Here is a 25441-nt window from a genome sequence, read left to right as displayed (position 1 = left end):
ATTCAGTGTGAGTCAGGGATGGTGTAGAGGCGAGAGTACTCACCTCTCACAAGTGTAGGCCGGGCTCGATTCTGGCCCGGTGCCATATGTGAGTTGAGTTTGTTGTTGGATCTTGACTTACTCCAAGGGTTTTCTTGGAGTCTCCAGTTTTTCTCCGTCGTGTGAATTCAAGATGTCCAAATTTCAATTCGAAAAGGATAAAGAAAACCAGCTAGGGTTGACTTATTTACTTACAGTGGAGTCAAGCTAGGAATTATCAGTCGTCTCCTTTTTCTTCTCAACCAAACTCTAATTTAAATGTTCTATAATTTTGAAGATCCTTTGAAAGGTAGCATCATTTGAGTAATTTCAATTTAATTTTTTTTCACTGTCAGAATCGTATTGATAAGTTTATCAACTCCATTAAGAGAAAGTCCTGCTTTGAGATCTTTTCTGCCACTCTAGACTCAGGCACTCTGTTAAGCTTCCCGCAAATAGTAAACTTCGCTGTTTCTAGGTAAAGACTAAATCCACTACGGAGCCCGATGGATGATCGAGCAGGTACCGGTTCCTCGTGGGTCCCGAAACGTTTTCGCACCCGGAAAGCCAAAGCAAAATATCCAAGGTTATGATTACAGAACTGTTTATGAACAGAGGTTCCCATTATACAAGAAGTCTTTGGTGTATACACCTCTCTGTTTTTAGATACTGATAAATCAAAAATGGCTTTAAATTGCAGGCCCGAAAAGTTTTCGAGGCTTTCGAGAAACGGGCCATAGGTCCGGCGTTTAACTTTTGGAATGTTGGTTCTCTCCTTAATTGTGCTCTAATCCAGAAGACCCCTAATATTTGGGAACTTCTTCCATGTTCCTGGTATCTTGTTCAAAGTTCGCTTTATAGTAGTATTTCACGGGAAAACTTCGTTGTTATTTCTTGTTTGCCGTGCTTTTCCCGATCGTGCACACAAACTATTTACCTTTGAAGAGTTATTCATGATCTTCCTAACTAAAATAAACTTTTAATCTGGGGGTCACTATTTCAAATGCTGTAGTAACCAAAACAATTGTTCAGCTTAATAGCGGTCAAAGTAGAGATTATAGGTAATGTTAAGTCTTCATACGAGCCAAGTGGCCCATCAGGACGAATCTTATCCCTGTTTTTGTAGCATAAAGCGACTTGGAGTATTTCTACTCCTCCCTGGATGGGATGCTAGTTCATCGCAGGGTTACCCCCAGCATTAAATTCGCCAGTACCCATTCATACACCTGGGTGGAGAGAGACACTGTGAGAGTAGTGCCTTGCCCAGGAACACAACACATTGTTCCAGGCCAGGGCTCGAACCCGGACCGCTCGATCCGGAATCGAGCGCACTATTATAACCATGAGGCCACCGCGCCACCCACTTTTGTAACTGATTGTTAAATATTACAAACTTAAAGCTCTCACCTTTGTTAGTCTCCTCCGCAGCCGTTATTAGGGTCGTCACGCAACGCTTCTCCCCCACTAACGGCCGCTTAAACCCGAACCCCATTTGTTTCCCTTTGTTTAGAGCTCACGTGAAAATTACAGAATGCACCAATCACGCGTTGCCTATTGTTAGCTCTGAAACCAATCACGTATCAAGTTTGTCAATGACGTCAGTTTCCCCGCGTAAATTCATCGCCTCCTTACCGAGATGTTGCGAGACATCCCAGAGATTTCCTATGGATCTAACTCAGAAGAAAATAGTCGAAAGTAGTTCTAGGTGCTTCATTTGCTCGTCGGCTTCCCTCAAGAATAACAAATCTTCATTTTCGGTAAGAGTTTACTCGGCATTGCTGAAGTCATCCACGTAGGGGCCAAACCACCCCCCAAATGTTTCGTCAGTTCTTGGGTATTTCACATTATTTCACATTACTTAAAAAGTATTGACTTTTTCTACACCAAATTTGGCAGATGAACAGGAGACCTATTGCCCATTATATTTACGTGAAAAATGTCAGTAAATGTCAAAGTTGTGACGTCACAGCGATGACGTCATGTTTTTTTTGCCACTTTTGAAGTTTTTAATATGCATATTTTTTACAATGTATTCGAAAGAGCACATCAAGGGGAGTCGAAACCTGAAAAAATTTTGTCCATATCACAAAAATTAAATGAAATATGGCATTTTTAAATATGAAAAATAACTCTGCAAAATATGGGGTCCCCCCTTGAGAAAAATCCCTAAATTGGAGCCGTAATTTTGTTCCAGCAAATGCAGCTATGTTGCACATGTGATGTGCCAGATGGCTAAAGCAAAAATAAAGAAGAAAATCGGAATAAAAAATTATCCCTCTAGTGTTATTGCGTTAAAATTAGTTTTGTTACGTCATAACCTGTGACGTCACCCGGTTTTTTACTGTTAATACCATCCTAACAAAGCCGAAAATCAAATTTCTAAAACCATACGATTTTTGACAACATCAAGCTTTCTATTTTTCTAGATTATTAACCCTCTTATAATAAAACTGAAAAAAAATAAACCAGAGAGACTGACTTAAGAAAGACACTATGGTTAAGCAAATTCCGGGGGACCAACAAAAATATATTTAACTTACCATATCTCAAAAAATAATCATCATAGCAAAAAACGGTTTCCGGCATTTTACTCCCCAAGTCAAGGCCTTTGCAATGACATAATCTTTTTATCAGATTTTACAAAAAATTATAGCACGTTTTGGTGACGTCATCAATAGTGACGTCATAATCTGACATTTTGTCACAACTTTCAAATTGAAATAAACTGGAGAACAAAGAAAGCTCATCTGTCAAACTTGTTTCAGACATATATAAACCAAGCAAATATAGCCTTCATGAAACATTAGGGGGGTGGTTTGGCCCCTACGTGATCCGATCCTCGCTATCGGTAGACGTGAGTCGCCACTCAGAAAACAGCGAACTGTTCGTCTGTAGAGACAAATGCTACCAGCGTTTGATAAAATTTAATCGGGCATCGGATAAGTTGAAGGAGCTAAAGAAAGAAATCGAAGAAGTCTTCAAGGCAAGAGAAAATCTCAGGGCAAAACGCCTACTACATCCAGATGAGAATGCCGACAGACGTGCCAAAAATACATCAACTTCATCACCTCGAGGAAAAGCATCCAAATCGCTGCGATTTGCCGATACCACTTGTACTTCTTCTGCCATCCACGAAGATTCGGATGCGTTGGGAACACCAATTTCTGCTGACAGAATGCCGCTGGGTTCCTGCTTATCACCGATTCAAAGTCATCCCTTTGGTCTGGTCTTACGCGCTTTTCCAAATGCACAACTGAACGGAAGTTCTCCCCTTCCAATGTTGACATCGACGCCGATTTCTGGCCATGGCTCTCGTGATACGAGTCAAATCAAAGTGTCCTTTAAGTATCCGAGTAAAAATGTGAACAAAACTTTATCACCGGCTTATCAGTCCGTTGGAAAGACCTTCGCTTATGGCGTTCCATCGCAAATCGCGGGAACAATAATAAATTGTCAACCACTACGACAACACAAGTGGAAGAGCTTGCTGAATAAGAGATTTGCTAAAGCCGGTAGCCAGGTTCACAAAAAACATCTCTCCTATTTGAAACTATTTTTTCAATTGCCAACTTCTGATGATAATTTAACGTGGGGATTTTGAACGTGGAAGACAACAAAATAAAGGCTTCTTCGAGCGACGCCATGTTGGTTTCACTATCAGTAGCCGATAGAACACGAGTTGTGATTGGATAATTAGTCTTGGCGCGACAGCCTCAGGAATATGTGAGGGATGTTGTGATTGGCTAATCCGCGGAAACAAATGGGGTTCGGGTTTAAGCAGCTGTTAGTGGCAGAAAAGCGTTGCGTGACGACCCTAATAACGGCTGCGGAGAAGACTTAACCTTTGTGAGTTCGAGTGCGGACTGATTTGTCTTTGGCAGCGATGCAAGCGCGCATCAGCTCATTTTTTTTTTTCAGTCGCGTAACGGTGAATGTCCTTCTTTTAGTCTTCTCGAGAATTGAACCATCCAGTAAAATTTCTAAATCTCATTGGAAACTGTTACGAAACGGAAAAATGTAGCCTTTCGCAGTGACGGAACGGACAAAATCCAACCTATATGAGTCGTACAGAGTTTAAGGCGACCGACCTACATTACCATTAAGCGTACCGTTTCGTTTCCCACGTTATTAAAGCTGATTAGTCAAAGAGGAGACACTGCTTGGCTCGAATCAAACAGAAAGATTTTTGTCACTGGGTAACAAGATCACTTTACCACTGTGTTTAAAACAACACTGCAAGTTGTCATTCAGTACCCTTTCAGGGAACTCCAAACCAACGATTTTTTGAGTTTGAATTTATTGTAAATATTGGATGCGTCCATAAATCTCGTGAACGGAGTAAGCGTTTGCAGTTGGCGACCATTTCTCCGCTGTTCATTACCACATAGTCAGTCTTAATTTCAGAATAATTAGACTTCTAAGCTAGTGACGTACTGAAAACACTTCGCTGACGGGCGCAGATAAATTCAAAGTTAAAGTTTCCTCGGCGAATTAGTTTAACATCATTTAGGCCTTCGTAAAATGATCAGGATGAAGCCAAAGTATGATTATTTTCGTTCCATCTAGCAATTTCTTCGGAACATCTGAGATCATATACGCTATTTGAAAGAAACTTTCACAAGCCAAGAGTAAAATTTTTATTAGCTTTCTTGTCCCACCCACGCACGCTAACTTCCAGCCGTCAAAATCGTTTTCAATACCAAAAAAATATCAACATCATCGTCCCAAAGTCGTAACATCGACTTATCCTCGGTTAATCAACACGTTAAATCTATCGTCGAACAAGAACCCTCGTGTGTACGGTTCGAATGTAACCTGTCGGACCAGTAAGTGTAGTCTTATATGGTATTGTATATTAATACATATAGGCCGAGAAAGGAGACTCTTAATTGAAAGATAAGACCCTAGTATGCGGCATTTTAAATGAAAGTATTTAACTGGACCTTCTGTTAAAGAAGGAGAATAACCAAAGTGATGAGGAATTGAATGAAACATGACAGGGTACATGAGGCGTGCTGTGGCAGCGGGTGGTGTGGTAGCTTTTACTGCCAGACCCGCCCCCAAAACTGAACACGAAGAACAATAGTAAAGAGACGAAGATCAGTGCCCATATAAACTTGGCAAGGAACAGATTAAGTGATTGATAAGACACGTCTTTCATCACAAGTGGATAGAAGATTAACAGTGAGTGCATTGATATAGGTCAATAAGTATTGAGCGAACGACGTTTTATGAATAACCTAGAAGTATCTCACTCCAAGCTCCACAATTCAAATATTAACTAGCTATAGATTAAGCAAGGGACTTGGCTTTTGTTTTCTGTTTTTGTTGTTGTCGTTGTTGTACGTACAATCTACTTAAGTGCCAAATGCGTCAAGTGGTGTCCATTTAACATTACGTGAGACATGACAGTCTCAAGATTCAGTAGCTAATTATCTGAAAACGATGAGATTATCTTCCTTCAGTAAGTCCTTAATTTATTCTGAACAGCCATCAAGTGTCAAGTGAACGAAGGATTACGTTAAAGGCGATCATTGAACTAAGGATATTGTGATGATAAACCTCGCCAAATTCTTAGAACTATAACATCTGATAATTACAACAAAGAATTGATTTTGCGCTTGAAGTCTATAAAAGTGGTCTGGTAGAAGCGTCAGAAAATTTTAACTCTCTAGAACTAAGTGACATATTCCTGTCAAAATGATATGACAAATTAATGTACTGGCAGGTCACGACGTGAAGGGCCTCAAAAAGCCAAACCCTTTATTTCCAAATCAAAGAAGGAAAGGAAATATTAGTTTTATGATTGTCCTTTCGATCATGTCAACACCTGTTGGTTTCGATAGGTCGATGGTATTGGAAAACTTCTTTTACTTACTCGAAGGCCCGTCCCGTCCCGGCATTCTCGGCTAACACCAATACTTGGCCAGCATTCATGCAAAAAACCGGTTAGAGTTAGGATTTGTAAGAGTGAGGCTACTAAAGGATTTAGACAACAACATTAATGTCCGTTACTCATTGTGCTAGGTAATCTTTCCGACCATGAGATTAATCAACCTACTCGCCTTTGCTCTACTTTTATTGCCCTACACGGCATCCCAAGAATGTTTCTTGTCCTCCAATTTTGGAGACAGTATTGGAAAGACAGGATACGCTGAGTGCCCTACAGGAGAACAATTCTTGTACCTTAAAGGCTTCGGATTGACGGGTACCAGCGACAACTTGAAAGACATTTCAAAAGGAAAATGCTGCCAGCCGCCGAACATGCATCAAAACTGGCCTTACACTTGCCACTCAGCAGACTGGCAGCTTAGCTTCAGCAGGTAACGTTATACAGGTCCTTTCGGTACCGTGATGTTAGATGGGTTGCACCTTTGTGCGATTATTCACTCGAGTCGGTTCAGATGCTTGATGACATGCAAGCATTTTTGCCACGACAACAAAACGGCAACAGCAACAACATCCTTTATTTAAAGATGATGCCGGAAAAAGTGAGGACGCGCTGGTGGAGGAGTGTTTCTATAAAAAAAACAAACTAATAAAAAAACCCTCTTCTACCGTAATTGACGTAATCACATTATCATCAGTCTTAATTGTGCCATCGGTTGATAATGAAAGCATCATCATCTATTCTATCTGTGCGATAAATCCATAAAACTTAAGTCCTTTACGTTCCTTTTTTTACGGTTGACAAAGAACATGAGATAACTGAACTAAGCATAGGAGCGTTCTGTCTTCCAGTGAAAAGATCTTATCGGTCATAGTCGATTTTTTCATTGTAGTGAAGGCTGGGCCACATGCTCGCCTGGATTCTTTCTTCGAGGGTTCCACCGGGGGTCTAGTGACGAACTAAAGAGTATCCAATGGACAGCCTGCTGCAAGCCTTCTCTTCATCCATACTCGTACCCAGACTGCTATGACCAGGATGCTGGACAGGAAAACCTGCGGCAGTGCAGAAGGGATGGCTTCCTATTGGTTGGATTGTACCGAGGAGCTGGAGAGCAATTGTCGAGCATCAAAAAGCTCAGGTGTTGCAAGATGCTTGAAAGTAAGTTGATACACCTTCACCAACTTTTATGTGTATTAGCCGGGCACGTAAGGAAGTACTGGAATAAGTAGAGTACTTGAAATAAGAAAAATGTCGATCAGCACAGTTCACCGTCCTTGTGTTACATAACGACTCTAACCTTTAACACAATAGCCTGGTACATGTATTTAAGGGAGTACTGGAAGTAGGTTATTTGAATAAAGAAACAAAATCGACCGGAATGTGGAGCATAGCTAAACATTCTTGGACTGCATCAGGGCTCCAACCTTAAATACTCGACATTCTGTCGGATTCGATTGCAATAAAACTTATGAAAAGCTCTGACACTGTCCCCAAACTGCTCGTATTTATTAGCGGTAAGTTTGCATTTCGTCTATTTACAGGTTCAAAGATTACTTGCCGATTGCTATCAACAATTAGCAATAATATGTATCGGCGTAACTTTTAGAAATAGCTTTGAGATAGTTTTCGTAATTTTTATTGTTAGGTGCAAGGGCGCGGACATCACTTGACCAAGCCAAATCGCGCATTATGGACGTAAGTTTAAATAACCTAGGAACACTAGCGCATGCTATGGGCTACGGCTGGACAGGAGGTTGCAGAACCAAATGGCCTGGGATGGACTTTAGAAGAGAAGGAGAATAATTGTGTGTAGTAATATCATAGCTGCAACATTGTGACAGATACACTGTATTAGATTATTAAGAAACGCCTATGATACATGTATTAACTAATTATTTAAAGTGTCTGTTAAGTTAATCAGTTTTTCTTAGAGGTAATTTACTCACCATGTTATGGTTTAGTTAAATAATTGCTTTTTTGGCTTGAAAATGATATTTATTGTTCTTGGTTTATGTTGCTCTTAAATCAATTTTGTGATAACCTGCATTGGGCATGGCATAAATTAATATTTTGCCAACACGAAATGGAGAACTGGGTCTTAAGCAAAGTTGCAGGATTAGTATTTTCGTAGAAAGAAAGAGTTGAGAAATTTGTAACATTCTACCGACAGCCTTGCCATTCGCAACGTCCAATAAGGCTAATTTGTTCCCTAGTGTTGTTCAAATAGTGTTCTCTAATTTATAAATTATTTCAATCTGTTGTTTAAATGATTGCCTTATAACCCCATGTCCAGCTTGGGTGCATGTGGGATATTGATGTATTGTTTATCCATGTTGCTGTAAATTATCTTTAATTGATGTGTCAATCAAAACATATCTTGGATATGCTGGCTTTTTCTGGCAAATGTACCTATGCCTCAAAATCTTTGAGTGCGTTTGGTTGTGCAGTGCAGACAAAATACAAATACATAATATAACATACTCATAGCTTACTTATAATTCTTGGTATAATTTATTAATAGCAAAATTAATAAATTATATGGGATGGACTTTAGAATATGTAGTCCACAATCTCAGTCGAGAAAAAGAACAAATCACCTTGGAATTGAATAATAAAATTATTATCCGAAGCCTATGCAAGTATTCATGATCAGTAACAAAATATCATATTTATCGTTCATGCCAGAGGGATTTTGCTTATACTTATACTTTGAGATATGGTGCAAACTCTTTCAGCAGGAGGAGACTCCATACGAAAATGAAGATGGCTAACGATCTTTGGGGATCAAGTTAGAAAACAAAACTTTTTAACTTTTTACATGTGTATACTATTTTGGTATTTTTTGTGAGATTTCATTTGGTAGAGATTTGGGGACTGCGTATTTTGTAACCACTGCATTTCAGTCATACCCCACAACAACAAAAAATGTGTAAACATCTTTTGTGCGGGAGTCCCCATGTTAACTAAGAAAGAATATAATGATTAATAACGATGTCTTGTGACCAAAAAGCACAGAAGACAGTTCTGTTATGTGATCAACGTTTTTGGTGGCTCCCCTGATATCCTTGAAATCATGGCGGTATTTTCATCATCACACCATCTTACACCTCAGTCTGCTGATGTAATCCTATTTCGGGCTGAAACTATAAAATCGTTCGCAGTTTACCTCACATACATGTACATGTTGGATTATTTTCATTAGCAACAACATCGCAAAAAATTAATAACTGACGAGCTCCGCTTTTAGGCTTTGCTAAATCTATATATTAACTTTTTCTTCTATACAAATGTTTTTTTGCTCTTTTGTTTTGTGTATATGGTGATTATTAAAACTCAAACCAGAAGGCTAAACAAAATAGAGAAAACCTCACCGCAAAGTTACAAAACTCAAATCAAAATTGTATCTTTTCCTGGGTGAGCTTAATCGGGCTTTGAATAACCCGGCCCAGGAGCTACACTTTTAGGCTGGCGTAAATTTATATATTATGTTTTTAACTAAACCGAATAAAATCTGTCCTCTCTCTAAATGGCAAAACTAGCCAAAAAGCAATCAAAACAAAACTAGCCGTTTCTCGCGTTTTTTTTCGCTGAAATTCAGTAAAATTTGGCAGACTGTTAGCAAATGTTTGACGTTAGTGGAAGCTCGTTTTTCAGGGAAATTTATGAGGAGTTTTTTGCAGCGGTAAAAGACATAAATTTGGAAAAATCGGAAAAAAACGGCCTTTACAAACTATACTTTTTTCGTGTTTAAAATTCGTATCCCGCAGGGTGCGATGCGCTGTGAAAATTTGGAAGATTTCACCGAAGGAAATTTAAGAAAATCACAAATAAGGCCACAAAAACAGCAAAAAAAAAAAAAAAAAAAAAAAACACATCTGTTTGGGTGTTTATAATTCAAGACTAAGACCCAAAATTTTAACAGATATGATAGTAAAACACTATTTAAACATTGCTTATTACATGTAATAAGTTCGAGAGGACTGGGTGTAAAAACAAATACAAAAACTGCATCCAACACATAATACTTGCGCGCGCAACTCCATAAATGACTACCCTATGGAGCCACCTTGATTGCTAAGTCCAGTGTAGGGTGGGATTTATTGTACAGTATATTCTTGACTGAAATTCGATGGTACATATATATTTGGGTTATTATTGACCAAGCTTGCTCTGTCAAGATTGCTGGATTTTGACCAAGTTCTTGTTTTCGCTGTCTATGGACGAACAAGACGGAGTCGAGGTCCATAAATACGCAAAAACAGAAGGAGGCTAATATCTAGCCATCTTGACCTAACCAGCTCAGTCAATAAGGGATTTATTACTCGGGCCTCCGTAGGAAAGCCCGAGTCATAAAATGCAAGCGTTTTGGTCGCCAAAATGGGGGTCATGATCGCAAGCGTTCCATGCGCAGACCATGGAAACTGGGGACGGGAAACGCGACATTGCACGCTCTTCGTGACAGAATGCGGAGTTTTGCGAATAAAGTTTTGGCAAGAATCGCGCCTTATTCGTTCATCTCACATACAAAGATGTCGATCGTCTTCGGAAAGGGTCGGTACAAGAATTATATTGCTTGAAAGCCAGCCAGTTACGCAAAGTTCACGCTTGAAACGTTCTCGTGAGATAACAGCTGAGCCGATCGCGGTATGAATTCAAACTACGACAACACTGACGAAAAATAGCAGCCAATGACTGAATGTGGCTACTGCTGTTATTATTTAGAACATTGCAGTAAACCAAGTCGTATTGCAATAAAACATGCGACTTGCTACTTGCACCAGGCAAAATGTCGATCTCCAAATTTGTCAAGATAAGACTTTTGGTAACTTGAATTGAATATCTTACGTCCAAGTTAGTTGGCTTTCTAGTAGGGTGCAGCAAATAAAAAATAACGTGTGATTTTGGAGGCAAATTGTACCGGAAAATTAGACCGATTGTGCAGAAAATTGTACGGGATTGTTGACGAACCAATGTTCTTGCTAAGTCCTAAGGAAAATCTGCATTCTGATTGACGATAGTTTAGCCAGTAATTTCACTAGTAATTCGAATATATTTAGCAGTCTTAGCAGTCGCTAATTCTTTTAGAAAACTGTGTCTGACTGCTAAAGAAAATCGTGTTGCGTGACAAAAACTAGATGTGTATGAAACCAAAATAAATAGCAAAACAGAATGCCACATCTTCCCTTATAAATGAGATTCCTTTTTAAAAATACTTCTGCCTTGATTCAATAAAAATATGTAGCTTGAACATTTCTTCATAAATTGCGTTAAGGGTCGCAAATTCTTGGAAGTTATCCGCAAAATACACAACTTGAAAGTTTATGCAAATTATGCGCAATGCAATTTGCACCTTGTCATAGGGCTGCTGTTTTCGCGAAGGAGTATATACATTAGCCCTCCAAAGGAGACATGACTCTTGAAAAGGGTTTAAGATCGCAACACGGCAAAGATGTTCAGCTGCACAATTTACTCGGATCGCCACGACCAGTAAACGAACCTCGTACAATTTCTGCTAGCATGTAAAATGTAATCGCCACAAGTTGTTAAAAGACCCGGAAAGTTCTTTGCAAACAAGTTCTCCATAAAAGCGCAGACAGCTGTGCTTCATTCTTGAAGCAAAATGGTTTAAACTCACAACTTGCGACGTACATTGGGACTCAAGACTATGGATCAGAAAGTATTTATAAGGCTCTCTCAAAGGGACTAAAGAGAACCTTAAAGATTGAAAGAAACCAGAGGTACTTGGCTAGAATTTCGGTATTGATGAACAATGAAGTTTCACTCGCATTATCGGTCAAGGGAGAATAAAAAAATGCATATAAATTAGTTTGCACTTAGTTCAATGAATTTTTTTTTTCAGAACAATTCTCCACGGAACCATTCTAGTCGTGATAGCTCTGTAACTTAGCTCGGTGTTGCACAAAAGTTTGGGGTAGGGGGTAAAGGGAATTTCGTGATTCGGGAATAGCTTAATTTTTTCCCCGTGGAATCAGTTGCCGACAAACCGTTATTTTCCAAAACAATTCAGTTGTGAAAGGTCCAACTTATTTTGTGTGAAAGGTGATCTTGCGCCCCCCCCCCCCCCTCCCACCCTTGACTTCACCACCCTCTTTTGTGGGTGTTTAAAGTTTCTGTAAACTAAAAGTTAGGGGTTAAAACGAGGAAGCCATCGGCGTCTAAGGAAGAGCTCCCCTGACTAACCCATTTAAATTTTGGGTTTAAGTTCAGTTGTGAAAAACAACGAAATACTACTTTCATTTTTCCCACACGTTTATTTGTCATTTCAACTCTTTAATAATAAGCCCCACAGATTTTCAACTAGAAATCTTTCATACAGTCAATGATGCGACCGTGCTAACCATCACCCCCTAACTAAACTTACTACACAATACAGTCTGTTACTTCTTAACACCGGTTATGCGAGCGAGTGAGGCAAGCATGCTTGTTTTACATGCAAGTTTTGCTTTCTTTCAGGACATGAATCTCCAAGGTAGCTTGACCAGAGCTGGACATAGAGCCGCAAAATTTTAGACCAGAACCGAGGGATCTCTCATGCCAACCATTTGCCTTGAAGGGGTTTGCGTCATAATACAAATCTACGTATTGATCATAGTTGGCGTCTTGGTTTCCAGAGTATAGCTTAGCATTCCACCAGTTCTCGTAGAAGTTATAATCAAACGGGACAGACCACATCACAGCAAGTGTTTTGCCGATGCTTGGAATGTAGTAGGCCAGGACTCCGACAACTCCCGTTGCGACCGGTCCATTGGTCTTGCGAGGCCCGTAAAGTACGGCATACCCTGTGGAAATAGAAAAGAAAAAAAAAAAAAGAAAAAAAGAAACGGAGAAACGGAGAAACAATTAAAAATGATTGATCTCGGTTCTCGCAAAATATCATGATTTGTTAGTGGCGAGCAGATCAATTATTTGCCGAAGCCGAAGACAGAGGAAAATAATTCTTCTGCGAGACACTGACGAATCACGATATTTAACAATAACCGAGCTCAATAACTGTTCTTGAAAATGTTCTTGGGCGCTTTGTTGACAACGGTGTTGATTTTCTTCTTAATTATTAATCTCGGTCCTATTTCAGAGGCTCCAATATAATTCTGAAAAATGGGGATATCACTTGAAAAATCATGTAACAAAACAAGCATGGCGCGAAAAGGTGAAGAACAAAAAACAACAACAAAAAAAAAAAAAGGTGAAAAAAAAAAAAAAAAAAAACCTAAACAGAAATAAAAATGTAATGTAAATGTCAAGATTATTTATAGTGGTCATTCACTTAGCTATACAAGCAGTAAGCTTAGCTATTTTACAGGCATGCCACTGAAACAAAGGAAACAAATGTTTCAAATAAACGTAGCATAGTTCAAAATCCCAACTGGCAGAAGGCAGACCAGTTGGCTATTTACAAACCGTTACCAAGAATTTGAACTGAGGGATACCGAGAAACAAATCCCGCTAGTGACAGATGGAGGCCTTGAATCCGAGACCTCCAGATTACAACACCAGCGCCCTAAACCACTCGGCCACGCTGCCTCCTTTGATGCCTAGCAAGGTGAAACGGTCATGTTGGTCATATTGTGTTGGTCAAGTTCAAGCATGATAACTACTATACTAGCGAGCCCCTGTAAATGCTAAATTCACTTTTTACCATCAGAAACAGAATAGGGTAGGTTTTCATCTGCAGTGCCAGAAAAAAAGTAGGTAGAACCTTCTTGCCACCTAAATCCACTTTCGTTGTCAACGCCAACGGCGCATTTGCGGTTTACGTTAGCGAGGACATCTAGGAGGTTTTGCAGCAGGCCGATTGTAAGCTCGGCACCTGCAATAATAGTTCCTGCAGCAACTGAAATTAAATGAGCAAGTACGTGAGATCTTAATAAAACCCCTGCACAGTCTGTATCAACCGAAATCTTGTTAAAACCTTACCAGAAGTGGAAGCGATCTAAGGAGGCACATAGAAGACGTCTGGTAAGGTTTTGTAAAAATCAACGAATCAAATATCTCGACTTGTTACTTGTATGGTCCGCATAACGCTCTCCACCGGACAATTAACAATTATTCCACGAGGGCGCGCTCGATATGAGATGGTAAATAGCCAACGAGGCCCTACGGGCCTCGTTGGCTACGATTACCTCATATCCAACAAGCGAGACTGGATTAATTGTTGTTTTAAAAACGTCCCTAAAATGTAGAAGACTAGGCCCCCAAGAATCACGCGTTTGCATACCATATTTTTAGAGCATGGTATAATGGCTTATGACCCATGATGGCTAAGCCAATGAAAACTCTTAAATTGTATTATCCATTAGACAGTGGGGATTTATCCAGAGGAGGGCGTTATCCACCTTTCGAACAAATCTTGCCTGGCCCTTTCTCTGTCGCGCAACTTTGCGCTTTCGGAAGAGGGAATCTCTTTGGAAAGCGTAGCGTTGCGGGACAGATAGAGAGTCACAACTTGTATAGTTGCTCTTTTATTGACAAACTATTACCGCAGGGGGAGGGGGGACTCTCAAGATAAGCTATGTGGGTTTGTACCGCTGTGAAGGGAATAGTTTTCAAGCAATTTAGTCTGGGATAAATAGTTTTGGTCTAGAGTAGGCTATAATTTAACTGACAAGTGGCCAGTATAAATAATTTAGTCTAGAACAGAGTTATTTACCCTGGGTTCGACAATGGAAATTAAAACTCGAAAGTGACTTTGCAAGATTTTGGCTTAGTTAACGTATGTTGGGCTGCGATAGTGATAAAGTTTCAGCATGGAAAATAGCTAGTCTAGGATAGAGTACGGGTTTTGGGTACCTTGTCCAGAATAGGGTCGCAAAATCAAGCTGATCATGGTCTAGTATAGGGTAAGGGTTTCAGTGTCCCCACGGCACACCCCTACCCAGGCGGGCAAACCATATCTAGCTAATGTCAGACTACTTGGTAAACTATCAGCTCTTGATTTTAACGAGTTGGTGCAAGCCCTTGCCATCCTTAGAGGGCTAACCTAGCTGGAGGTGCAACTTCCTATGTTTTCATTTGTTTGGTTGTTGTTGTTGCCTTTTTTCTTTTTTCTTTTTTGTTTTTTTCTGCGACCGTCTCTAACTAGGCTTTACAACTATCGAGACAATTCATTTCATGTGTCAGTCCACTAACTACAATTACGAAAGATCATTTACTTCTGGCCTCGCGCTTTTCGCTGTCTAGGTTTTCCAAGTCCATCGGCTCCTGCGGTATAGCTTCAGCGTTATGAGATCGCTTTAAAAGGGCCCTCAGTTCCTATGTAGCAGAAAGTAAAACAGTCAGCTCATTCAGTTGGTTTTCATTCTTCATCTCTTCTTTTGTTATCAGCCGATTTTAGAACTACCTTACATAACTGTAGCATCAATAGCGTGGCCGAATATCTCCCATAGAAAATGCAGCCAATCGGAATACAGGAAACCCGTTGAATATTCGACGGTATTGCATCAACCTTCCCATCATGCAACGTGCATACGTCACATTGATTGCGTTGGCCAGTGCATTTCTATGGTGTGGTATAAAATAGTTATGCAACGCCCTCTCGTGGTATACCATGGAATATTCCACTTATCACTTGTATTATCTTGGAATACACGCTCGCCTAAAAAGGTCGGGTGTATACCGAGGAACGGGTAGGATATTCCGTGATATCCACTATCTCTAAACTGGTAACGCTTAAACACAGATAACGAGAAGCTAAATTTCACACGCTTTCAACAATCGATCACTTACTAAAGTCATGTGCCAAATGTATCAAATATTGTGAAAAGTTACTTTTTTAAAACAGTGAAAAAAATGAAGTAATATGGACATTACCAACAGAAAAGTAAATTTAATGTGTTAAATAATTATTACTCCTTTCATAGTGTCAAAGAAAGCATGTTTTTGACCCAGCAGTAATCAGATCATGTGATCTGCGGTTAGTAGTTTCGCAATGATTGAATTAATGAAGCGAAAAGTAAGAAAATTCTATTTCCAAAATAAAAACTTACATTAATATCTTTTTACCTGGCGATTGGGAACCATTTCAGGAAAGTGGGCCAGACCAACATCTGCTAACAATGCCTCAGCTCCCCGCTTTGTAAGGAAAAAAAAAGCTAAAATGTTAGAACAAGAATCAGCAATGTTTCAAAAATGCCCCTTCACACATTTTTATTACCAGTAAAAGTTGTTATCACCTTGGTTTTGGGCATTTCTTCTAGTACCTATGTGGAGAAAAATATATCCAAGGGCTTAGCGGTTATTGTTTAGCATCTGACCCATGCAAAAAGTTTTTTTCCCTTTATAAAATGTTAAAAATATAAATAAAATCCTTCTAAAGGTACATTTGTGTATTTCAATGAAATTGTGGCCGTTGCAATTTGACTTTCTTGCAAAAGTGTGTCACAGCATAAATGCCAGATTCTAAAAAGCACCTCGATTTGTTAAAGCTAATGTTCATGCTCTTTCACGTTTTACATGATTGTGTTAAAATTATAACTTCATTCATGGCGTAAAACGGACCAAATATACCATGGACATTTTAAGAGAGACGCCATTTAGGGTTGCGAACATAAAGTTTGATGAAAGGCAATAACACAGGTCATTCTTTTTTTTTTTTGTACCTCTCCATTTGGATCGTTTGCTTTGATCGGCGCAGATCCAAAGGTAGTAGTAGTAACCGAAACGATTAACAGCAAGGAGAAGATAAAACTGAGGTGGTCCATGTTCAACCTAGAAAACAATAATTATAACCAAAAACATTCATTACCAATGACAAGAAAACTTCTCGCGTCTGAAGTCTGTGGTGGGTTAGTTGGGTTCAGTGATTCTAAAAATCTATCTATAATAATTATAGCATGGAATAAACAAACAGTACGTGGAGGAACATTATCCTGTGTATTCTAAGGTTTTGGTATGAATAATTCAAATTTGTAACTTACATTTGCAGGAGCGTGGGCGCTTTACGTAAACAAATCTGTGCTATACTTGGCAAGGAATGAGAAGATGGTATGATGCATTTTCCGCTTGGTTAATTTTTTTCGTCCGTAATTAGGTAGAGAGTTATTATGTTGCGTCTGAAAGGTCTGTGATGGGTCAGTTGGGTTCAGTGATTCCCAAAGGAAAACACCGTTTCGGATCAAAAATCGCTGAGAGGGTTGTAAATGCGAGAGAAAGCTCACATCTCGATTGTTCTCTAATTTATGTTTTGTAGAGTTTAAAGCGCCAATTCATAATTCACAATTATTCCCTAAAATATCTGCACATGCAGAAAGCATGTTGCTCTCACAAACAGACTTCCCGAAAGTTGCTTTCGGGAAGCAAGCTGATGCTTGTTAAAAAAAATCAATTTAGAGACAAAAACTATACAAGAAAGAAAAAACTGAGCTACTGTTTTCCACGCTGTACATGTATCTGTTTCTTCACGACCTGATAAGCTTCTATGTGAAATCGCTTTGTTACATCTACCATGGAACCCCGCCGCATCCAAGAGAGTTCCATTTTTTCTATTTCGTCGCTAAATTTTGTCTTTGTTTCTATTCGGTCAAAATATTTCTGGCCTCGTTCCGTTCCGTTTCTGCACTTAGTAGCTCATTTTTGCGTACTTTTTTTTGCATACTTACGGTGCAAGGTGTTTTCTCAAAATGACATTTTCTGTTTCTACATCGATGAAAGAGAACTAGAAAGGGAGTTGAGGAAAATTACGTGACTGAATTCATGAACAGAGTTGGAAGTTTGCTTGCTAGTTTTCTATATATTAAAGACTCACAAAAATAAACTGTTGTTTAACATAGCTATTTCGTATTCCCCACTTAAAGTTACGTGAGGTTTTGGCGTCTCGCGATGCTGCTTTACCGTAGTTTCCAATCTGTAGTAACCTCATCTTGTCAAAAAATACAGTCTCCACGTTTAAGGACGAGAGCAATTCAGTCGAAATTGCACCTTCACTGTGTGTGACTAATCAAACTTCCCTTTATAGTGGAGGTTTTCAATACAACTTGTAGATAGCGAAGAATTAAGTTCTTTGCTTAACCTTATTGAGTTTTACTTGAGGATAACGAATATGGTTTTGAGAACAAAATATCCTAATGCATATCAAGGTGTATAGTGCCAGCTTACTTTATCAAGAGGAACTTCAAATAGGAGATACAAACCTACTGTTTGTCTTGCTCACTCTGTACTTTGATGAAATTTTTCAGCAGCAGGTAAGATCGTCTTTTCTAGAAACGTTTCCGAAAAGAATGAGAGCCCGTATTTTCTGTGCTTGCTTTTCAACGGTCCTAATTAGACGGGAAACTGACAGGTACCAATAGTCAAATTCCTTAATAACGTGCGGATGATACCTGGCAGACAAATTGTTTCCAAAATGGTTTTCAAACAGCGGGACGCCTAGAGATATTTTTCCAGTGGTGGGAGAGCTTTCGGTGTTCAGTAGCTACTTATATAATCTAAATGCGCTAGAAAACTACTGATTATTTGTTACTGGTAATCCAACTTAAACTTGATCAGAAAGGAAACATTTGTATTTGGTTACCAAGGAAATCATGTCTTCTGTTCAAAATCACCGATGATATGAAAGATGAGATAAACAAAGAATACGTGCAGGCAGAATTACCTTTGTGTTTATTCTGAGAGACTTCCTTTAATTTATTTGTTTTTGCGAACAGTTATGCCAAGTCAACTATACTTGCGGTTCTTGTCATCGTTTGGTCGAAATTAAATACTTAAGGTGCAGCTTAGTTTACAGCTTTCTTTGAAAACTGAGCAGAACTACCGCCCGAAGTAGACTTTGCAAACAGCGCATGACTATTTCCATTTCTTAAGGGTAGGAAAAGTTTTTGATGATAACATTTTCTGACTGAAGTTTTTTGATTAAAATAGAAAGCTTAGAATATGCATATATCTCTGATCATTTTTCGTACACCTAAAGTTAAGCATTTATAGTTCAAGAGCCATTCCCACACTAAAGAATTCTGGATTGTGGTCAATGTTCTCAACGAAATCCACCTTAAAAATACACGGTTTGAAACAAAGGAGAACAAAACCTTTTTTAAGTGCGTAGAAACATGCAGAGATGTTTGCTGTTACCAGGACATCAATGCATCTCTTAAGCATACCTTACATGAAACTCGAGTTGAAAATGAGATAGATACGTCGTGCGATATGAAATATTTCGGTAAACAAGAAAAACAATTAATAGCTGCCGACAAACGTATTTGCAAATATCTTTAAGTAGTTATGATATTATCAATTTAGAAAAATACTGCGAAACGTCCGATGAAAAACATTGATTTTAAACAAAAGACGTCACGTATTTTATAGTAGAGAATCCAGTGGAGACTTTTTACTTGAACTTAAATAATTGGTTTGCTGATAATTCTTTGTTCCCTTTGCAATGTAATACGTACAAGGCATAGAAGAATGGTTTTTCAATACAATTTAGCTATAAAACGTTAGCAACATTATCCTCGTATAAATTCTGGGAGACGTTCGTAAATTTATTTGTTTTCCCGGACAGTTATGCCAAGTCCTCTATACTTGCGGTTGCTGTCATCTTTTCTTTGAGGTTCAACACTTTAGGTGCAGTTTCAGTTTACAGCTCTATTTGAAAACTGAAACGAACTTCCGCCCGCAGTAGACTTTACAAGAGGCGTTTGTCTGGCGGTTCTTGTCGTCTTTTGTTCGAAATTAAACAGTTTAGGTGCAGTTTTAGTTTACAGCATTATTTGAAAACTCAACGAAACTTCCGCCCTTTGTAGACTTTGCAAATAGCGCATGACTAGGAACATTTTTCTAGGGTAGGAAAGGGCTTTTGGTGCTAATATTTATTCACTGAACTTTTTTTTTGACCAAAATAAAAAAGCTAAGAAAAGGTAGATTAAAAAATTGCTCTCAGATCATTTTTCATGCTCCTAAAGTTAGGCAGATACAGTTCGAACATCAAAATTTCTGGTTTGTGACCAATGTTGTAAATAAAAACCGCCTCCAAAATATATGATTTAAAACAGTGGGGAACAAAACCTTTTTGTTAAGTAGGAAGGACCGTGCAGGTTTGTCGGCTGTCACCAAGAACATAAAATCTATCTGTTAACGACGCCTTCGATTAATCTCAAGTTAGAAATAAGATAAATATGTCGTACGATATGACATATTTTGGTAAACAAGAAAAACAATTAATAGCTGCCGACAAAGCTATTTGCAAATATCTCTAAATAATTATGATATTAGCAATTTAGGAAAATACAGCGAAAAGCCCGATCAAAAAGCTTTATTTTAAACAAAACACGACACGTATTTTATAGTGGGGAATCCAGTGAGGAGGTTTTACTTGAACTTGAATAATTCGTTTGCTGATATTTGTTTGTTCTCCTTGTAATGTGATAATTACAAGGTATAGAAGAATGGTTTTTTAATATACAGTCCGGGATCGTTATCAGATTTGATAACCTCGACCAAAACAAACCATAAACCAATCGCTGCACAAGTTTTCGTTCACGTGACATTATTTGGTAGCAACAGTGTATAATTCAATATGACGGTCGACGGGGCGCTGCGATGAAAGGAGTTACTTTTTTCACAACATCACAATGCAATTTCATTTAATTGTAATTGTATGTTTGCTTCACAATAGGTTACTGGATTATGGAATAGAAACAGAGATGTATGGAAGAAAACTGTCTTTGTCCAAAAGCTACAGCGAAAAGTTTCATTTTCAGATAGACACCTTATAATATTTGTTCCGAGTAAAAACACACGAAGGTAGACAACAGTTATTCTGTTCACAAAAGCGTTGTTTATTGATACTAATATGATTAGCTTCTATTTTCACTCAGGCTTCATTTTCTTGGTAGTTGGCGAAGCTGGCTGTTCAACAGTCTGTATAAAATATAAACGAAACACTAACAGTAAATACATCTTGAGTTCACAAATTGACACTGAACAAGTTGCTTCTATATTCCAAGCGGAGAGCTGTAACTGAATTTCGTTCAATTTGCATGAGCGAAGCGTGGTTAGGACCGAAACATCTCCGACTATGATTCATTACTATGAAATGGAAATAACAGTATCGAAACAGTTCGCGACCCTCCCTCTGTCGACTCTCTGTCCAGATATTCTGAAGATAGAATAGCTTACCTCGATGGCCATATCCCATCCCACGCCTAATTCCATTTCTGCGATTGCTAATTCAATCCCCTCCGCCGTATTGTACATTTCGTTTCCATCTTTGATGCACTGGAGTTCTCTTTGTCGTTGTGGGCTCGCCTGATATGGTTCTGGCACAACAACAAAAATATAGCAGGTATATTTACTTTAATTCGTGATACACCTCCGTTCAGTGGAATGGGTACATGCAACACTTTATGTCGCGAGATGTGACAGTAAACTTGGAAGTCTTGGCATTTCCGGAAAAAAATTGTTTTAGTTGTAGATCAGTAGTCTATTGTTGTGCATTCGGTGATATGGAAAAACTCTTTTAATGACCGATTCATATAAAAGAAACTATAATTCAAGTAATATGTTTTCGTACCATAGTTCACTCGCTAAATCCAACAATAAGCTTCATTATATAACGACTGGTGTACCAGAAAACTGACCTAGTTTGGCCGACATTTCCGGAAAATATTTCAGGACCGCGAGTTGTTGAAATTGACTCTAAAATATAGGCAACTTACCCTTTAACGTGGTTGCCGATTTTCCCGCAGTCCGAAAGGTGTTTTAGTTCCCTCTTTATGAAGTATTGCACCCGGCCTATCTGTCTTCCAGCAACTTCTCTCAAAGTGCAATTTTTCTTAGCGCTCTTGGATACCAGACTGTGGCACGTCTAGAAGTGTCTCGGGTATTTCTCTCATTTCTGGCAAAACACAACGAAGTGCGAACGAGTCTTTGTTTGCAATTTTCAGGAAGGACATAAAAAGGAGTTCCTTCTGGCCCCTTGATTTTGACCTCATGGTAACCCTTCAAAAGAAAATAAACAACTAATGTTAGATTCGCAAGTGGTTTCCCGACCACCTGGACTGCCGTACCATGAATCGAGCGACTCACTAAGAGCTATAATTTTTTCTGAAGGGGCTTAGATGATTTATGTAAATTACTTTTACGTTCCCCTTGATTTTGCCACCAGTAATTCTTAAAGTTGAATGGTGCGTGTCTGTCAGGCCTAAAAGGAACGAAAATTTTATGCTGCAAAACTCGACAACAATAAACCTACCCTATGTAATGACCAAGCTATGTCCACAAAATCGACATAAATTTGCTATTTTGATTCTATGGGTACCAGCATCCGCCATCTCAATACCTAGGAACATATCAATTACAGCTGTAAATATGGCCGCCGTTACGAACAACACATCGCAAATCAAAATACTCCCGTGCACTTTTTTCACAGATCGTGCACAACACTAAAAACAGGTTAAATCCCAAGAATATGGCGTGAAGATTAACGACATATTTTTTGTGATTTTCGCAAAAATCTCCAGGTAACTTAAATCTAATGACAAAATGAAAAACATACCTGGTTTGGATGCAAAATTGCAAGCGCTGTTTCACTTTACGAGTAGCATTTTACATCGTTTACGCTGGTCTTCAACCGCCATCTTCAAAACACGTGAGGCTCCTTCTTTTCTGGTAATTATCGAATAGAGTTATGGGTAAATTACCCGAGTATAATCGAACAAATAACGAGCAAAGCGAAGTGAATACGAAAATTCTCGGTTTTTGAAATGGCCGCCATGTTGTGACGTCACATGGTTATCAAATCTGATAACGATCCCGGACTGATATAATTTAGCTATAACACGTTAGCAACATTACCCTTGGGTACATTCTAAGAGACGTCCTTAAATTTATTTGTTTTTCCGGATTGGTATACCAAGTCCACTATACTTCAGTGCGGTTCTAGTCATCTTTTGTTCGAAATTAAACACGTTAGGGGCAGTTTTAGTTTACAGCTTTCTTTGAAAACTGAACAGAACTTCCGCTCCCAGTAGACCTTACAAACAGGGCATGACTAGACAATAGCTACCTAGAAACAAACTGTGCTAAAAAACTTCTGATTATCTGTTACATGTAATCAAACTTAAACTTGATCAGAAAGGAAACATTTGTCTTTGGTTACCAAGGAAATCATATCTTCTATTCAAAATTACCGATGAAATGAAAGATGAGATAAACAAAGAATACGTGCAGGTAGCATTTTCTTTGCGTTCGTTCTGGGAGACTTCCTTTAATTTATTTGTTTGCGGGCAGTTATGCCAAGTCAGCTATACTTGCGGATCTTGTCATCTTTAGTTCGAAATTTAAAACTTTAGTTGCAGTTTTAGTTCACAGCTTTCTTTAAACCTGAACAGATTTTCCGCCCGTAGTAGACTTTGCAAACAGCGCATGACTGTTTACATTTCTCGAGGGTAGGGAAAAGTTTCTGATGATAATATCTACTCTTGAAATTTTTTGACGAAAATGAAAAACTTAAAATATGTATATATATCTGACCATTTTTCATACATCTAAAGTTTAAGCAGTTATGGTTCAAGAGCCATTGCCACACTACAAAACGCTGGTTTGTGTCAATGTTGTCAACGGAAACCGCCTTCAAAATATACGATTTGGAACAAAGAAGAACAAAACCATTTTTAAGTGGGTAGAAACATGCAGACATTTTTGGTGCTACCAAGGACATCAATGTATCTGTTAACGATGCCTTAGATGAAACTCAAGTTAGAAATAAGATAAATATGTCGTACGGTATGAAATATTTTGGTAAACAAGAAAAACAATTAATAGCTGCCGACAAACCTATTTGCAAATATATCTAAGTAATTATATTACCCATTTAGAAAAGTACTGCGAAACGTCCGATTAAAAACCTTTATTTTAAACAAAAGACGGCACGTCTTTTATAGTATGGAATCCAGTGGGGAGTTTTTACTTGAACTTAAACAATTCGTTTGCTGATATTTGTATGTTCCCCTTGTAATGTAATAATTACAAGGAATAGAAAAATGTTTTTTCGATATAATTTAGCTATAAAACGTTAGCAAGATTATCCTCGTGTACATTTTGGGACACTTCCTTAAAGTTATTTGTTTTTTTTTCCGGACAGTTATGATATGTCAACTATACTTTCGGTTCTTGTCATCTTTAGTTCGAAATTGAACACTTTCGTTGCAGTTTTAGTTTACAGCTTCCTTTGAAAACTGAACGGATTCTCCGCCCGTAGTAGACTTTGCAAACAGCGCATGACTGTTTACATTTCTCCAGGGTAGAAAAAGTTTTTGATGAAAATATCTACTCATTGAAATTTTTTGATCAAAATGAAAAACTTAAAATATGTATATATATCTCACCATTTTTCATACACCTAAGGTTTAAGCAGTTATAGTTCACGAGTTATCGCTACACTACAAAACGCTGGTTTGTGTCAATGTTGTCAACGGACACCGCCTTCAAAATATACGATTTGAAACAATGGAAAACAAAACCTTTTTTAAGTGGGTAGGACCATGCAGACATGGTTGCTGTTAAGCCTGGTTCTCATATGCCGCCGACATACCTGGGACATAATCGCCGGCAAGGCCTGGGACACCGTTACGCCATGTAAGAACATTTATCGCCGAATCATAATCTATCCCAGGCATTGACCGCCGGCTTGCCTGCGAAGTTGAGCTGAGTTCAACTTCGCAGGCAAGCCTGCGGTTGTCGGCGGTTGTCCGCGATGAAAATATTTTATGTGAACATCACCTGCGGACGCAACGTACTCCAGTAAGACGATTCGATCCATATTTACAGGTAAAATGGTTGAAAATTGCGCAATTCGATTTGCATTTCGCGCAGTTGAGTACGTCGGCGATCCATCGCAGATGCGCCGGGAACCCACTGGAACAGATCGCAGAACGTTGTCAGTTATAACCGGCGACTGCGTCGCAGGTAGGTCGGCGGGATATGAGAACCAGGCTTTACCGAGGACATCAATGTATCTGTTAACGATGCCTTAGATGAAACTCAAGTCAGAAATAAGATAAATATGTCGTATGTTATGAAATATTTTGGTAAACAAGAAAAACAATTAATAGCTGCCGACAAACCTATTTGCAAATATATCTAAGTAATTATGATATTACCAATTTAGGAAAGTACTGCTAAACGTCCGATTAAAAACATTGATTTTAAACAAAAGACGTCACGTATTTTATAGTAGGGAATCCAGTGGGGAGTTTTTACTTGAGCTTAAATAATTCGTTTCCTGATATTTTTTTTTGTTCCCTTTGCAATGTAATAATTACAAGGCATAGAAAAATGGTTTTTCAATATAATTTAGCTATAAAACGTTAACAACATTATCCTTGTGTACATTCTGGGAGACGTCCGTAAATTTATTTGTTTTTCCGGACAGTTATGCCAAGTCCTCTATCCTTGCAGTTGTCGTCATCTTTAGGTGCAGTTTCAGTTTACAGCTCTAGTTGAAAACTGAACAGAACTTCCGCCCGCAGTAGACTTTACAAGCAGCGTTTGCCTAGAGATATAATTCCAGTGGGTGGAGAGCTT

The 25441-nt window shown here is 38.7% G+C and overlaps 1 protein-coding gene and 2 long non-coding RNA genes across 10 annotated transcripts in view; 1 reads left to right on the top strand and 2 right to left on the bottom strand.

The window, feature by feature from the left end:
• LOC149096332 (uncharacterized) overlaps positions 1-13170 on the top strand; it is a 37145-nt gene extending 23975 nt beyond the window's left edge. The window contains exon 2 of the long non-coding RNA XR_016204641.1: positions 13113-13170. This is a non-coding gene — a long non-coding RNA (uncharacterized LOC149096332). The remainder of the gene's footprint in view (positions 1-13112) is intronic.
• LOC149096331 (DELTA-actitoxin-Afr1e-like) lies at positions 12161-18224 on the bottom strand. 2 transcript variants are annotated; one of them, XM_089281368.1, is made up of 7 exons: positions 18055-18224; positions 16525-16633; positions 16099-16125; positions 15929-15997; positions 15079-15178; positions 13566-13760; positions 12161-12708 (listed from the first exon to the last, which is right to left on the bottom strand). In XM_089281368.1, exons 2-7 carry the CDS (start codon positions 16624-16626, stop codon positions 12356-12358), a joined length of 846 nt encoding a protein of 281 aa, XP_089137494.1. In that variant the 5' UTR covers positions 16627-16633; positions 18055-18224; the 3' UTR covers positions 12161-12355. The 2 variants fall into 2 exon arrangements, with proteins under 2 accessions (XP_089137494.1, XP_089137495.1); XM_089281369.1 differs by lacking the exon at positions 16099-16125 and having other exon boundaries at positions 18055-18221.
• A 2446-nt stretch (positions 18225-20670) lies between these two features.
• LOC149096330 (uncharacterized) lies at positions 20671-24894 on the bottom strand. 7 transcript variants are annotated; one of them, XR_016204613.1, is made up of 5 exons: positions 22413-24882; positions 22110-22196; positions 21574-21856; positions 21035-21174; positions 20671-20776 (listed from the first exon to the last, which is right to left on the bottom strand). It is a non-coding gene; the product is annotated as an uncharacterized LOC149096330 (long non-coding RNA). The 7 variants fall into 7 exon arrangements; XR_016204609.1 differs by having other exon boundaries at positions 21574-22196; positions 22413-24894; XR_016204610.1 differs by lacking the exon at positions 22110-22196 and having other exon boundaries at positions 21574-22058; positions 22413-24888.
• Between the last annotated feature and the right edge of the window lie 547 nt (positions 24895-25441).

This window comes from Orbicella faveolata, unplaced genomic scaffold (genome assembly GCF_042242905.1).
Source record: "Orbicella faveolata isolate gen_17 unplaced genomic scaffold, um_ofav_v1 contig_48, whole genome shotgun sequence".
NCBI lineage: Eukaryota > Metazoa > Cnidaria > Anthozoa > Scleractinia > Merulinidae > Orbicella > Orbicella faveolata.
This window is presented reverse-complemented; position numbering and strand designations above follow the sequence as displayed.

Bases quoted from the DNA above. Each gene is read 5' to 3' on its own strand.
- LOC149096331 (XM_089281368.1), bottom strand. From the start codon at position 16,626: ATGGACCACCTCAGTTTTATCTTCTCCTTGCTGTTAATCGTTTCGGTT. The intron at 16,126-16,524 runs GTACAAAAAAAA...TTCTCCACATAG, and splicing joins CAAACGATCCAAATGGAGAG to GTACTAGAAGAAATGCCCAA. The intron at 15,179-15,928 runs GTAAAAAGATAT...TCTGCTACATAG, and splicing joins AAATGGTTCCCAATCGCCAG to GAACTGAGGGCCCTTTTAAA.